At 55.2% G+C, this 12,921-nt stretch overlaps 1 protein-coding gene across 3 annotated transcripts in view; it reads right to left on the bottom strand.

The window, feature by feature from the left end:
• DCHS1 (dachsous cadherin-related 1) overlaps positions 1 to 12,921 on the bottom strand; it is a 55,788-nt gene that overhangs the window by 26,298 nt on the left and 16,569 nt on the right. For all 3 annotated transcript variants that reach the window (XM_080375742.1, XM_080375744.1, XM_080375743.1), the window contains exons 3-6: positions 3,251 to 3,439; positions 2,906 to 3,137; positions 1,572 to 1,808; positions 179 to 1,198 (exon numbers count right to left, since the gene is read on the bottom strand). In XM_080375742.1, coding sequence (XP_080231868.1) covers positions 179 to 1,198; positions 1,572 to 1,808; positions 2,906 to 3,137; positions 3,251 to 3,439 — 1,678 coding nt within the window. The remainder of the gene's footprint in view (positions 1 to 178; positions 1,199 to 1,571; positions 1,809 to 2,905; positions 3,138 to 3,250; positions 3,440 to 12,921) is intronic.

The following is a 12,921-nucleotide window of genomic DNA, read 5'->3' as shown; positions in this document are numbered from 1 at the left end:
AGCCCAAAAAATGCTTTAAAGAAGAGCCTGTGCTCAGGTATGTTGCTGGGGAGCCCAGCACCACAGAGGGAGGAAAAGGAGTATTCTTTTGTGGCGCTGGCCTGGCCCGCATCACTTTTGACCTGCCCTGGACTTTCTCCCCAGCCAGCGCCAGCCTAGGAAGCCAAAAGTCTCTCACCTGTCTGTGTGTGGATAAGGAAGTTGGGATCGTGCTGGAGCAGGCGGTAGGTGAGCCGGCTGTTCTGCCCAGCATCCCGGTCACTTGCCATCACCCTTCCCACACTGCTACCAGGAGCCTGATTCTCAGGAACAGTGAAGAAGTAACGCTCCTCACTCAGCCGGGGGCTGTTGTCGTTCTCATCAGTGATGCTGATCCGTACAGTGCTGGTGCCTGTTTTCCGGGCTTCCCCCCCTGCACCACTGCCCCCTGCTGAGGCCAGCACCGTGAGCACATACAGGTCCCGTGTCTCCCGGTCCAGTGCGCTTTTGACATACAGCCAACCACTCTCAGGCATGATGCCAAAGCTGGCAGCATCCCCATCTGCACGCAAGTGGTAGGTAAGGGTCACGGATTCTGCATCGCGTGCCAGGGCCCGCACCTGCAGGAAGCGGGTGGAGACGGGCACACCTTCCTGCACCTCCACGCGGTAGGTGAGTGTGTCGAAGATGGGCCCATTGTCGTGCTCGGCTTGCACGTGCACCAGCAGTGTGAACGTGGAGCTGAGCTGGGGAACACCGCCATCGCGGGCCATGATGGCCAGCCTGTAGGCTGCACTGGCTTCATACTGCAGGGCCCCGATCAGTCGCACTGCCCCTGAAGAGCGCTCCACGCTGAAGGTGCCATCACCTCCTGACACCAGCTCAAAATACACCTGACCGTTGGCACCGCTGTCACGGTCCTCGGCCTGCAAAGTGTACACTGTAGTCCCAGGTTCTGTGGCTTCTGGCAGCAGAATGGAGTCAGAGGGGGCTGGGAACACCGGCACGTTGTCATTCACATCTGACACAGAGATCTTCACGCGTGTGTTGCTATAGGCAGGAGGTGAACCACTTCGGGCTTGGACATCCAGAACGAGGACTGCCTGGGACTCATGATCAAGAGGCAGGCTGGTGCGGAGCTGCCCAGAGGCAGAGTCAATAGAAAAGTAGCCATGAGGGTCCCCCGAGGAGATGGAATAAAAGATGTCATCAGCATGACCTGTGGACAAGGAAACAAAGACAGGAAGAACTATTTGTGTACCCAGCTCACCTCCTCAGCCCCCTGCAGACAGCAGCAGCGTTGGGCAGCGCTGCCTGCGGCAGACTCTGCTTGGGAGGCGTACAGTGGCACTGTGTACATGTACATGTATGCACAGATACACGTGCGGAAGTGTGTGTGTACACACACGTGTAAGCACACATGTGAGAGCATGCACTGAGCTGACTGACAATCGCATGGCTGCACATTCGGGTATGTGTGCCCCTGTGTGTGCGCAGAGCTCCCAGAACAGGGTTGCTCTGTGAGGAGCACCTGCTTCAAGATGACGTGGGGACAGGAAAAGTGACTGTGTATGAAAGGGACAAGCTCATACCTGGAGGGTTCTGGGCCCGGACAGCTCCCACACTGGCACCCTGCAGCATGTCCTCAGGCACTGTGAAGAAGTACTGAGCTTGCTCAAAGACCGGGGGTGAGACTGTGCCCTCCACGATGCTGATGTTCACCTGGGCATTTGGCTGTGCCTGTAGGCCCCCACCATCTTGTGCAGAGATCACCAGCTGCACCAGGGTGTTGGCTTTACCACTCAGCGACCATGAGAGGGAGATGACACCTAGGGAAGAAAGCAGCTCAGAGGGCACTATGCCCGCACCCCTGCCTGTCTCTGGCACCAAGGGAACAGGCCGAACCATAAGCTTGAAAAGGAAGACCTAAGGGGACAGTCAACAATGCGTGTGTGTTGCAGGGGGGAGGTCACCATGGAAGAACCGGAGTAAAGAAGAGGAGCCCGCCTGGGAAAGCCTCCCCAAATCCCCCCTTCTCAGTCTCAAGCCCAGCCCTGAGCTAAGCAGGGGTAAGGGCTGGGGGCAATAAGCCAGAGGGCAGGTCTTGGGACAGAGGAAGGAGTGAACAGGGCTTCCCCTGCGGGGTGCAGGGTCACGACACAGCAGGTGGGGTCTGGGCTGCGAGGAGGCTCTTGGAGGAGACACAGAACTGAAGGACCATCCGCAACAGGCCCTACAAAGGAGGTGGCCCTGCATTAGGATGGCTGGTTGGCCTGTCTCATCCCAGTCACATTCTGGGAACCTGGGGACCAGCGTGGAGGGACCCTGATGCCTGTGTTGAGCACAGGGCACCTTCTTGTTCTGCTGAGAGACCCTGGCACCACACACCCATGCACTCACCTCCCTAGCAGAAACTGCTCTGGCTTTGGTGGCCAAAGCAAGGCAGAGCAAATGCAGCCAGCGGGAAAGGTGGGACTGAGCACAACAGAGAGTCACAGGGATGAAGAGTAAAACTGAGCAGGGGAGGGGAGGGAACAGGGCAGGGACAAGGAACTAAGCAGGATACAGCCTGATGGGGCAAAGCAAGCAGCATGCAGGGGGAAAGGCGCAGTGAGTCACGGATGGGGAATGAAAGAGAGGAGGGAAGACAGGACAAGTGAGGAACAGAACGAACAGAACAGAACAAGTTCTGCCCCCCAGCAGGGGGCAGAAACAAAAGGTCAGAGACTGAGTCTGGCAAAGGGCTGCCAGAGGCTCAAGAAGCCGAGGCAGGGAAGATGTGGCAGGGAGAGGAACAGATGTATCCTGGTGGCAGACTGCACTGCTGAGATGACCAAGCACTGTCCCTCAGGCTGGTTTTCACACCTGCCCGCATCCCATTGCTCTGAGTGCTGCCTACTCTGGCTGCCCTTGAGCTCTCTCTCACCTGTGTCCTTGTTGAGGGCAAAGAGAGGGGGTGAGTTTCCCAGGACAATGTGGTAGGTCACTCTCCCGTTGAGCCCCTCATCCTTGTCGTGGGCAGTAACACGCAGCACAGCTGTACCTGGCATGCTCTGCGTGCTGATGCTGGCAGCATACTCCAGGGGGTAAAACACTGGCTGGTTATCATTTATGTCCTCCAGAAAAACTTTCACATAAACCATGGAGTTCAGGCCACCCTGTGGAAGGACCTGATCAGAGACGGTGCAAAGAGCAGGGGCAAGAACAACAGTGTCCCCTGCACAGTGCCGAGACAGCAGCATCGCATCCCCGCGGCCACTCCAGCACTCACCCCATCAACAGCAGTGATGGTGAAATCATAGGCAGATGTGCCCTCATCACGATCCAGAGGCTGCACAGTGCACAGCTGTCCCGTGTGCTTGTCGATGCTGAACTGTGTGGGGACAACACTGCCGATGCCAGAACCAATGGAGTAGGAAAGGGAGCCAAATGTGCCGCTGTCTGCATCTGTGGCTGTTACCTGGATGAGGGAAGGCACTACATGAACAGGGCTGGCATCACAGAGAAGACCACGAGCCAGCCCCAGCCCATCACCACCACCTCCGCAGCCCAGGGCCGCCATCTGCTCCGTGGCCCACAACCACTGCACAGTCCTCAAAGCTGTCCATAGTCAAGTCCAAAGACCGACAGTTACTGGCTCAACCCTGCGATCCCCTGTCCCAGACAAGCCAACACTCCCTCTGCAGCCCTCCCTGCAAGAGGACAGGGTGTCCCAGGGCTTCAATGACTGCAGACAGTGTCCTGGGCACTGCTGCAGGCAGCTGTGGGGCATCCCAGGATCAGCCCATGCTGGCCTGGTCCCCGTGACGGGTCACAGAGGTGGGGGAGCACAGAGCTGAGACTTGTAAGAGCTGCACCCTGCTTTTCTATCTACAGTGCTGCCATGGGTCCCTGCATCACCAGAGGTGCCTTATTTCAGGTGATACCTCCCTTCTTGCACCCCTGAGGCAACATCCATGGCCCAGGTCAACAGACTTGCCTCAGCAAAGGAAAAGGTGCAAAAGGAACCCTCAGCAAAGGGGATGCAGAAAGGCCAAGCCTTACACAGGTGCCAAGGATCTAGCAGCCAAGCATCCCCCGTGCATCCAGCTTGATTGGCCAGCCAGGGACAACCTGCACCTTTGCAGAGCTGGCTCTCTGCTCCTTCTCTTCTGCAAAGACACTTAAGACAAGCCAGGAAGAAAAACAGCTCCCTTGTCACCATGACCCTGCCCCTAGAGCTCTGTGCCCAGCAGCCCTGGGCTAGCCAGGGCACATGAATTGCATTAGCAGTTACAGATGCAGCAGGAGTATTAAAACTGCTGCCTGCTTGCAAGGCTCCAGTTCCTCCTTGGGCTTCTTGCAGAGCTCGGGTCAGCAGAAAATGGCTCCTTCCCCTTGACCCCAGCATCACTGCCCATGGCTCATCCACCAGCTGGGAGCTCTGCACAGAGAACAAAGCTGGAGGACGGAGCCAGGAGGGAGGCAGCTGGGCCAGGCCCGGGTGAAGTGGAGTTCAGTCCTCGTCAGCCACAGCTCCTCCCAGCAGCAGCGCTGGGGCCTCGGCTCCCGTGAGCGAGAAGCACAGGAACGTTGCATGCACGCCAAGGAAAGGGCCCAGCTGGGGGCTGCAAACAGCTCTTTCCTTCGGGCAGGGCCCCTAACCTGAACCACTCGCCCAACCATCAGAGATGCAAGGACAACAAGAGCACAAAGAACAGCTGGGACAGGGAAGCAAAACCAAATCAGGCAGAGGGGGGGCCTCTCTCCCGCCCTAGACCATACACTCTTGCTCTGCACCCCAGGGAGGGGAGGCAGCACCCGCGGCACATCCTCACCAGCTCTCCTGCCCCACTGCCTGTGGTCTAAGGGGATGCCTGAGGGGAGAAGCTGAAAGCACACCTACAAGGAGCACCATGCTCCCTGTACAGAGTATTTGCTCCCCAGCCCTGCAGCAGCTGCCAGAACTGCCATGCAACAGGATCCCCCCTCCCTGCTCCCGCTGCAGAGCACTCAAGAACCACAGGTGCCATGACAGCAGCCCGGCCACTTTGGGAAACTGGACCCACCTGCCTCCCCCCTGAGTTCAACATCATCCGTCCCTCCTGCCCCAGCTCCCTTTGCTGTGGAGCTGCTCATCTGAGTGTAAGTCTGACCTCGCTGACATTGCTGAAACCTGTATTCAGGTTGCCTGTACTCTGGCTCCATGTGGGATGTTATTACTGGGGTAACAGCCCTGTACCGATACACTGGACTTGTGTGTCACACCTGGGTTTCAGCTGGTAGCGTTCTCTACCACTGTGGTTGGAAAAGCACCTGAAACTGGTGAGCTGCTGCAGTGACTGGAATAAGCATGATGGGGCAGATTAATAACTTTTTTCCTTCAAAATGAACTGCTTATCACTCTGAAAGCACTCTAAAATGCATGTCAGCTGCTTTTACACACTGCTTGTACAGCAACAAGCTCTGCAGCAGAGTAAAATACTTTCCTTGGGCTCCTTGGGCCAAGGCTTCTGGTGCTGCCGTAACAGCCTCACTTCCCCACCTTAACCATCCTCCGACGGTCACCATCCTAAGATACGCACAGGGGAAGCTATCTGGAAATCCAGTTTCTGCCATAGGAGCTGGGTCAGATAACAGGAAAAACAGATGAGGTCTCACTGTTTTGCAGTACAGCACCCTCTCCCTGGCTGCTCCCTAGTATCCAGGGCCATCTCCCTGCAAGACTGTCTCACGGAGCCAGCAGTCTGGCATCAGAGCCAAACCTAGCTGCAGCGCCAGGGCAAGGCAGCCTCAGAAAAGCTCCCTGCTCACATGTGCCTGGTCCTCTGCCTCCCCACCCTGCTCTGGGACGGTCTGTGGACCAACAGTCTAACACAAACCCTGCCTGTATGAGCCCACACAGGGTCCAAGGGAGGTCATCCTTCCTGGACGTGTCCCACTGCTACACCAGCACTGGGAGAACCACTATGGGAGCCTTGTGCCTGGTCCTAGTCTCACTTGGAGGGGTGGTGCTAAGCTAGTGCCCAGAGAAAAGCCACAGGAACAAGAAAACACCTGAAGGAGCAACTAACAGCATTAGCTCAGCATGGGGTGGCTGGACAGTTTGCTTTGCATCTCTGCCACTGTGTGGGGAGAGCGGGGCTGTGGCTGGTGTACCCCCCAGCCCGAGCTCTTCTGCCCGCAGGCAGGCAGTGCCTGCAGACCACTGATGTCCTGTGTGTGCGTTCTGTGGGACGGGCTCTGAAAGGCAGCGCAGGGTTTGATCAGCCACTAGGTACAGCTGTCACCTCAGCCTAGCTGGCATGCGTAGCTGGGACCCACTGCTGCAGACTGCAGAGCACACACAGTCTGGGACATGGTGCACATTTTTAGCTGTGGGGATAATTAACCACCAAAAGGGCTCATCAAGGCCTGTGGTGAATTTGCCATTCCTGGAAATTTTTAAACCAAGTCTGGATATTTTTCTAGGAACTTTGCTAGAAGCTAATCCAGGGCAGCCCTGGGCTCTGCATTTAGCACCCATCCCAAATCTTGGATCAACAGCTGGTTTTACTGTAGCTTACTTATGAGCGTCCTGATGTTTGCCCGAGAAATAAGAGGGAAATGGGGCCAAGCTGTCTATGGGACAGCCCAGGAAACACCCCATTTAGGGTTGTGCAAGGCCTGCTGCTTGAATATATGGGAGCAGGAGTCAGAGCTCTGAGCCTGAATGGAGCCCCTACAGCACCCTCACCTCTTACTTCTTTGAACATCCTGTAGGGCCAAGACTGACTGTTCCCAGGAGGAGCTACGTGAGTGGAGAGAGAAGGAGAAGGCTGTGGATGGGAACAAGACCCCTGCAAGATCTTGCAGGGTCAGCATGCAAATACAAGATGTGGACAAAGCTGTGGGGTTACCTCATCTGCACAGGACACCTGCGCAAGCTCGCAGGATCACCACAGATATACCAGGCACAATGTGCAGAGGTGAAGTACATGCTGTGTTTCTGCCCAAGACTACAGGCTGTCCAGCTGCAGTTCCAGATGCCAAGAACAGGAGGGTTCACAAAGTGCAAGTGCAGGGAGACTCCCCGCACTGGGTGAAAATGTTCTGTGCTGTGTCGTGAGACAGCAGTGATGCCAGAGCCTGGCACTCTCTCCCTATATTGGGACTCCAGAGGATGCCCTGTGAGGCAGGGAGTGTAGTGACCCTGGAACTCCGATATCAAATCCACGTGTTCCCATTCACAGACCCAGCAGTGAGAAGGAAGCTACGGTGAACCGTTTCTATGGTTCATTATGTCTCTGTTGAAGACCTACTTCTAATCACTGCTGCTACCCCCGTGTCTGATTCTAAGGGGTGATTCAACCACTAAGGGGTGGTTGTTCTCAGAAACCCTCTCGGTATTGGTATTAGTGGGTGAACCAGGCAACCCATCCGCTTTCTGGATAAACCAGCTGCACGGTCAGAGTGTTTTCTGGCCTGCAGCTTTCCTGCTGTATCCTGCAGGACCCCATCCTCCAAAGGAAAATCCTTTGCGATCAGGAGATAATGGCTGCATGAATGCAGCCTGCTATTGCATATGGGGTGTGTAATCAGCTCCTTGGTCTGGAAGAGAGAGGGAGACAGATTCAGGGTCCTGCAGACCACCCTGCTCAAGTCCAGAATCAGGCCAGGGTTTCTGAGCAGCACAGGGCCAGTGCTCCCGCCTTTCAGCCTTGCTAAGATCTGCTTGGCTGCAAGCATGGTATTTCTCTGGAACCTGCTGCAGCTGTGCACAGCACATGGAGCATTACTCTCTCTCCATGCCTTGTCCTCTCATTCTGCCTACAGCATGCTCCCAGGAGAGCCCAGCCTTCACATAACCTCACATAGAGCCCACACAAGCCTAGGGCAGCACCGGGGTCCCCAGCACTGCACAATGTGCTAGAGATAGACAAGCCAAGCCTGCAACAGGTTACTACACCTCTCCCATGTCCCACAGCACACCCTGTCCCTAGCTGCCTCCTACCCACACAGCTCTACCATGTCCCAGGCCCCATACAGATGCTCCCCCATGGGCACTAGGACTGGCGCCTTTCTCTTGTCACCCCCAGCAACACCTCCATCGCCTCCCTGTATTGCCATCTTCCTCCAACACCCCCTGTCCAGGATATCCCCCGGGCCACGCAGTGGTGCCCCACAGTTCTGCTGAGGCTGTGCAGAGCTGGCGCCTGACCATGGACTGGAGAGCATCACCTGGCCTTGAGGTGCTGGGTCTTCCTGCATGTTTGCCTTCCTCCCTGCAGGGCAGCAAGCAGGCAGTGCAGCATGGCCATAAACTGTGTCGAGCAAAGGGTGTGCTGGCAGTGCTTGGGTTTGGGGCCAGCCGGAGCTGGTTGCTCTCCAGCAGTGCAGGGTTCAACAAAAATGCAAAAATGTAGAATTCCTCGCTTCAGGGCACTGCAATATCGAATTATATATATTCAGAAAGCAACTGCCCACGTTCACAGAGAAAAAGCCACTAAAGGCTTTAAACACAAGGACTTCAATGCTGGGCCAGGAAATCCCTGAGCTGAAGCTGCCAAGGAGGCAGAAGAACCTGAGGGAAGCCTCTGGATCATAGTATCAGCACCAATTTCTCAGTATCAATTTCTCAGGCTAACCAAGGGTGACACACAGCTGGGTCTGCTGTTCACTAGAAAGGGAGAACTGGCTGAGGATGTGTAGCCTTGGCTGTACTGACCATGAAGTGGTAGTGTTCAGGATCCTAAAAAGAGGGAGGAAGAGGAGTAGCAGAGTACGGGCTCTGGACTTCAAGCCAGACTTCAGATTATACAGGGAACTGGTAGGTAGGAGGGGTCCTATGGGAGGCAGCTCTGAAGGCCAAGGGAGCTCAGGAAAGCTGGCAAGCCTTCAGGACAGCATACTCCAGGCACAAGAACAGTCCACCCCAGTATTCAGGAAAACAAGCAGACGTATCAGCAGATGGCCTTGACTAATCATGGACCTTAGCTGCAATGCAAAAAGGCAGCATATGGGAGGTGGACACAGAGGCAAGTTACAAAGGAGGAATTTATAAATATTGCCCAGGCATGTAGCGATGGTGTCAGGAAAGTCAAAGTTCAAGTGGGGTTGAGCCTTGCAAGGAAAACTGAGGGTGCTAATAGCCTCTAGCACTGCATTGGTAGTAAAAGGCTGAATAAGGACCCATTTCCGAATGCAGTGTGTGATTAGTGACAGCAGACACAGATGAGACTGAGACACTCAGTGCCTCCTTTAGCTCAGTCTTCACCAAGAAGCTCTCCCAGGCCTCCATGCTTTTTGAAATGGTTCACAGAGCTACCAGACAGGGATGAACATTGAGTCAGGATTTCTTCAGCAAACTTGATCCCTATGAATTCACGGGAACCAAGAGGCTGCATCAATGGATGCTGGCAGAAATGGACTTGCAGGGACGCTCTTTCAAACATGGTGGTGATCGAGGGAGATCCCTGACAACTGGAGGAGAGCAACTATTGCAACCCGACTTCAAAAGAGGCCAAAAGGATCAGCTGAGGATCTACACTCTTGTCACCTACGCTTCAGTCTCTGGGAGATTCATGGAGCAAGTCCTCTTGGAGCATGTTTTTGGCCACATGGAGGAGCCTGGGAGGGGAACAGCAGGCACAGATTGACTGTCCTGTTTGCTTTCCACGATGCAATGATGGGATCTGTGGCTGAAGGGATGGCAGCCGTGGATGACAACTGCCCCGACTTTAAGAAGGCTTTTGGCACCTTCTCCCACAATCGTCTTACCCGAGGCAGGGTGTTACGGTTTGGGGGGCTGGACAGGGGGTGGGTCACAGCCAGGCTGGAGGGTCAGGCTCAGAGGGCTGTGGCTCGGGAGCTGTGCTCTGCCTGGAGGCTGGTGACAAGCTGAGCACCAGCACCACAGGGGCCAGCCCGGGCACCTCTCCTGCTTAGCAGCCTCAGCAACGGCCCGTGCAGGACCAGAGTGCACGCTCCTCATGGTCACGCGCTCCTCATGGTCACAAGCAACACCAGCCGGGGGTGTGGGGGGATGAGCAGCTGACACGCTCGAGGGCAGGACTGCACCCCAAGGGCAGCCGCAGGGAACCGCGTGAAATGCAGCGAGGACAAACGCCAGGGCCGGGAAGCAGAGCACCGCTGCGACAGCACGGGTCGGGGAAGCAGCTCCAGGGAAAATGTCCTGGGGGTCTGGGTGGGCAGTGAGCTGGGCACGAGCCACAGGGCACCCCGGCAGCCAGGAGAGCCCGGCAGAACCCCGGCCGGTGCCAACGGGGGCACTGCCGGGAGGCCGGGGCCGGGGATTCTCCTCCCCTCTCCTCAGCCCTTGCTAAACCGCATCCAGACACCATGTCCAGCTCTGGAAAGACCTGGACAAACTGCAGCGAGTTCGGGGCCGGCCGCTGAGTTGGAGCACCTGCCCTGTGAGGAGCTGCCAAGGAACCGGGGCTCGCTCAGCCTTCAGGGGAGAAGGCTGCAGACCTCGCAGTGAGCTGCCAGCGCCGACAGTGAGCTTACCGAGGACACGGAGCCAGGCTCTTCACAGGGGTGCACAGCAGGAGAACAAGACACCACAGGCACCGTCTGAAATGAGAACTTTGGGCGGGCACGGTGGGAAGCCTGTGCCCTGTGAGGACCGTCCGGTACTGCAGCAGGTTGCCGAGAGAGGCTGTGCAGCCTCCATCCTTGGGGCTTTCCAAGGCATTACTGGATGAGGCTGTGAGCAGCCCGGTCTGACCCCACAGCTGCCCCTGCTTCGGGCAGGAGGTTGCACCAGAGACCTCCCAAGATCTCTCCAATCTGAATTACTGTGTGGCTCAGTGATCTAGCTGCTGCACCCTTTCCCCAGCACAGGCTATGGGACACTAGTAAAGTAGCTCACTTTGCTATAGAGAGCTTTGCTCTGCTGTACTATAGCTGCTCTTTGGCTTCTCACCCAGCACTCAGTGTAGCCCTGTGCTATACAGCCCTTTATCTTGAACACTACAGGATCCCTATCTCAGGAGTCACAACTGCTGCACGCTCAGCAGCAGCCCAGTTTGCTGCAGCACATCCAGACAGTCCCAGCAATGGATGCCCCCCCTCCTCTTCTCCCACATGCACACAGGCTAGTTCACAATTCTTCCTCTGAATCCATGCACACCCCTCCTGTGGCCATGAGGCTGGGCAAATGCAAGACATTTGGGAGGCCTCCAGCAACACAGTCCTCCAGTCCCTGTTAATCTTACAGGCAGAGGGCTGCAGGACTAGTTGGGTTTTCCACAGACGTGTCCCCTACAAGAGGGCAGAAGCTTTGCACCAAGCCAAAGGCATACAGCACCCTAGCGTCCCTTCACATGCATTTACACCATGTGGCTCTGCAGCTGCCCCTGAATCCATCCACAACCCACAGCAGGGATCACAGCATGCTGAGGTCCAGTGGAAAACAACAACAGGTACAGATTCCCAGATCTTTCCAACAGAATCTACATCTCCCAGACACATAAACATGCAGTGACACTCTCAGACACTGCAAACAGCAGTGACTCAATATATCACATCCCACCAAGCCTCTACTCACCAGTGCCACATAGCAGAATGTACACATGCTTATAGGTTCATCCTGTTTCCCTAACCTCACCTGCAGGCTGCTTCTCTCCTGCAGGACTGCCTTGGCTTCACTGATGCCCTGCACTAAGCCTAGGCCCACCTCTAGCACCTTCAGAACTTTTGCCTTGGGTGTTTTCACAGTTCCAGCATGTGCAGGGCCCATCTTTCATACAACTCTTCACACTCCTGGGTCGTAGCAAGGGTAAAGTCACCTTGTGCTGGCACAGGCTGAGAGCTTCCAGGTGATATGTAGCCAAAGAGAGAAAATAATCACTGGGGAAAGGAGAAAGAAGCATGAACCAACCCCTTCCCCAAGGGCCAGGAGACAGCCACTGTATTTGGCTTGGAACAAGTTTATGCATGGCAAAAGACAGCAGTGGTCAGCATGATCCTGTGCCCTTCATTAGTTAATGTTTCAGTCCTAGTTCATGCTTGAGTCCTAACAAGACAGGCTGGCAATTTTAGTTATTTGCAAACGGGTTGTGTGCACGGTTTTTGTTGTTTCCTCCTTACACTGGACAAGGGAAGTAAGAAGGAAAGGGAGAACAAGTGGCATGCTCTGCAGCAGCACAAATCAAGAGCTGGGCTGCAAAGGAAAACCCGATGGAGAGGAATCAAAATTGTGCTTACTAAACAAACAAATTAAGCAAGAGGAGGGAGAGGCAGGGGGAAGCCAGGAAAGATAGGCCACTTCAATATGAGGGGACAGCCTGAAGCAGAGGCCAGCATCCTGGTGCTGCAGAAGGAAGTAGACAACCTGGAGGTCCAGCCAGAGATCAGGGGATGGAGACTGATTGCAGGGCCAGAAAGCAACAGCAGCCTTAGGGAAAAAGCTGCATTTCACTGCAGACTTTGGAGAATAGGTGTTTAGTATGGGCAGTTGTTACTCAGTGCTGCAGCCATGCCCCAGAGCAGGATGGCGGAGAGAGGACTGAGGCACTCAAATGGTGACAGCTGCTGAGTGGGCAGCGAGCCCTTACAGACAACCCCAGCAGGATGTTTTGTACATTAGGCGGCCTCTCCATGTCTACAGAAGTTGTTTGTGACCACTATAAAAAGGCTGAGGGACATTCTCAAGTCTATATGCATGACAAACAGTGAATAATTAGAGATGTGATTAGCCACATACTGTAAACTCAGAGTTAGGAATATCGTGAAAGTCATGTGACTGCTAGTATGTAAAAGACATGCCAGCAGGAGAAATGTGCGAACTGGAAACCACACAGAAATGCAAAACCTTAAAATAAAATAGCTACAGTTTGGCACAGTCACCATCTATGTGCCAGGGAGAACTGGGAAAGGCCTAAAGAGGCAGGAGGACAAGGGGTAGGATGGTAAATGTAAAAGGAACAGCACAGTGTAGTGGTGGCAGAAGGCTGGGAT

The sequence above is a fragment of the Falco punctatus genome (genome assembly GCF_963210335.1).
Source record: "Falco punctatus genome assembly, chromosome: 2".
Classification (NCBI taxonomy): domain Eukaryota; kingdom Metazoa; phylum Chordata; class Aves; order Falconiformes; family Falconidae; genus Falco; species Falco punctatus.
Note: the sequence above shows the minus strand (reverse complement) of the source record. Positions and strands in the feature narration are given on the sequence as shown.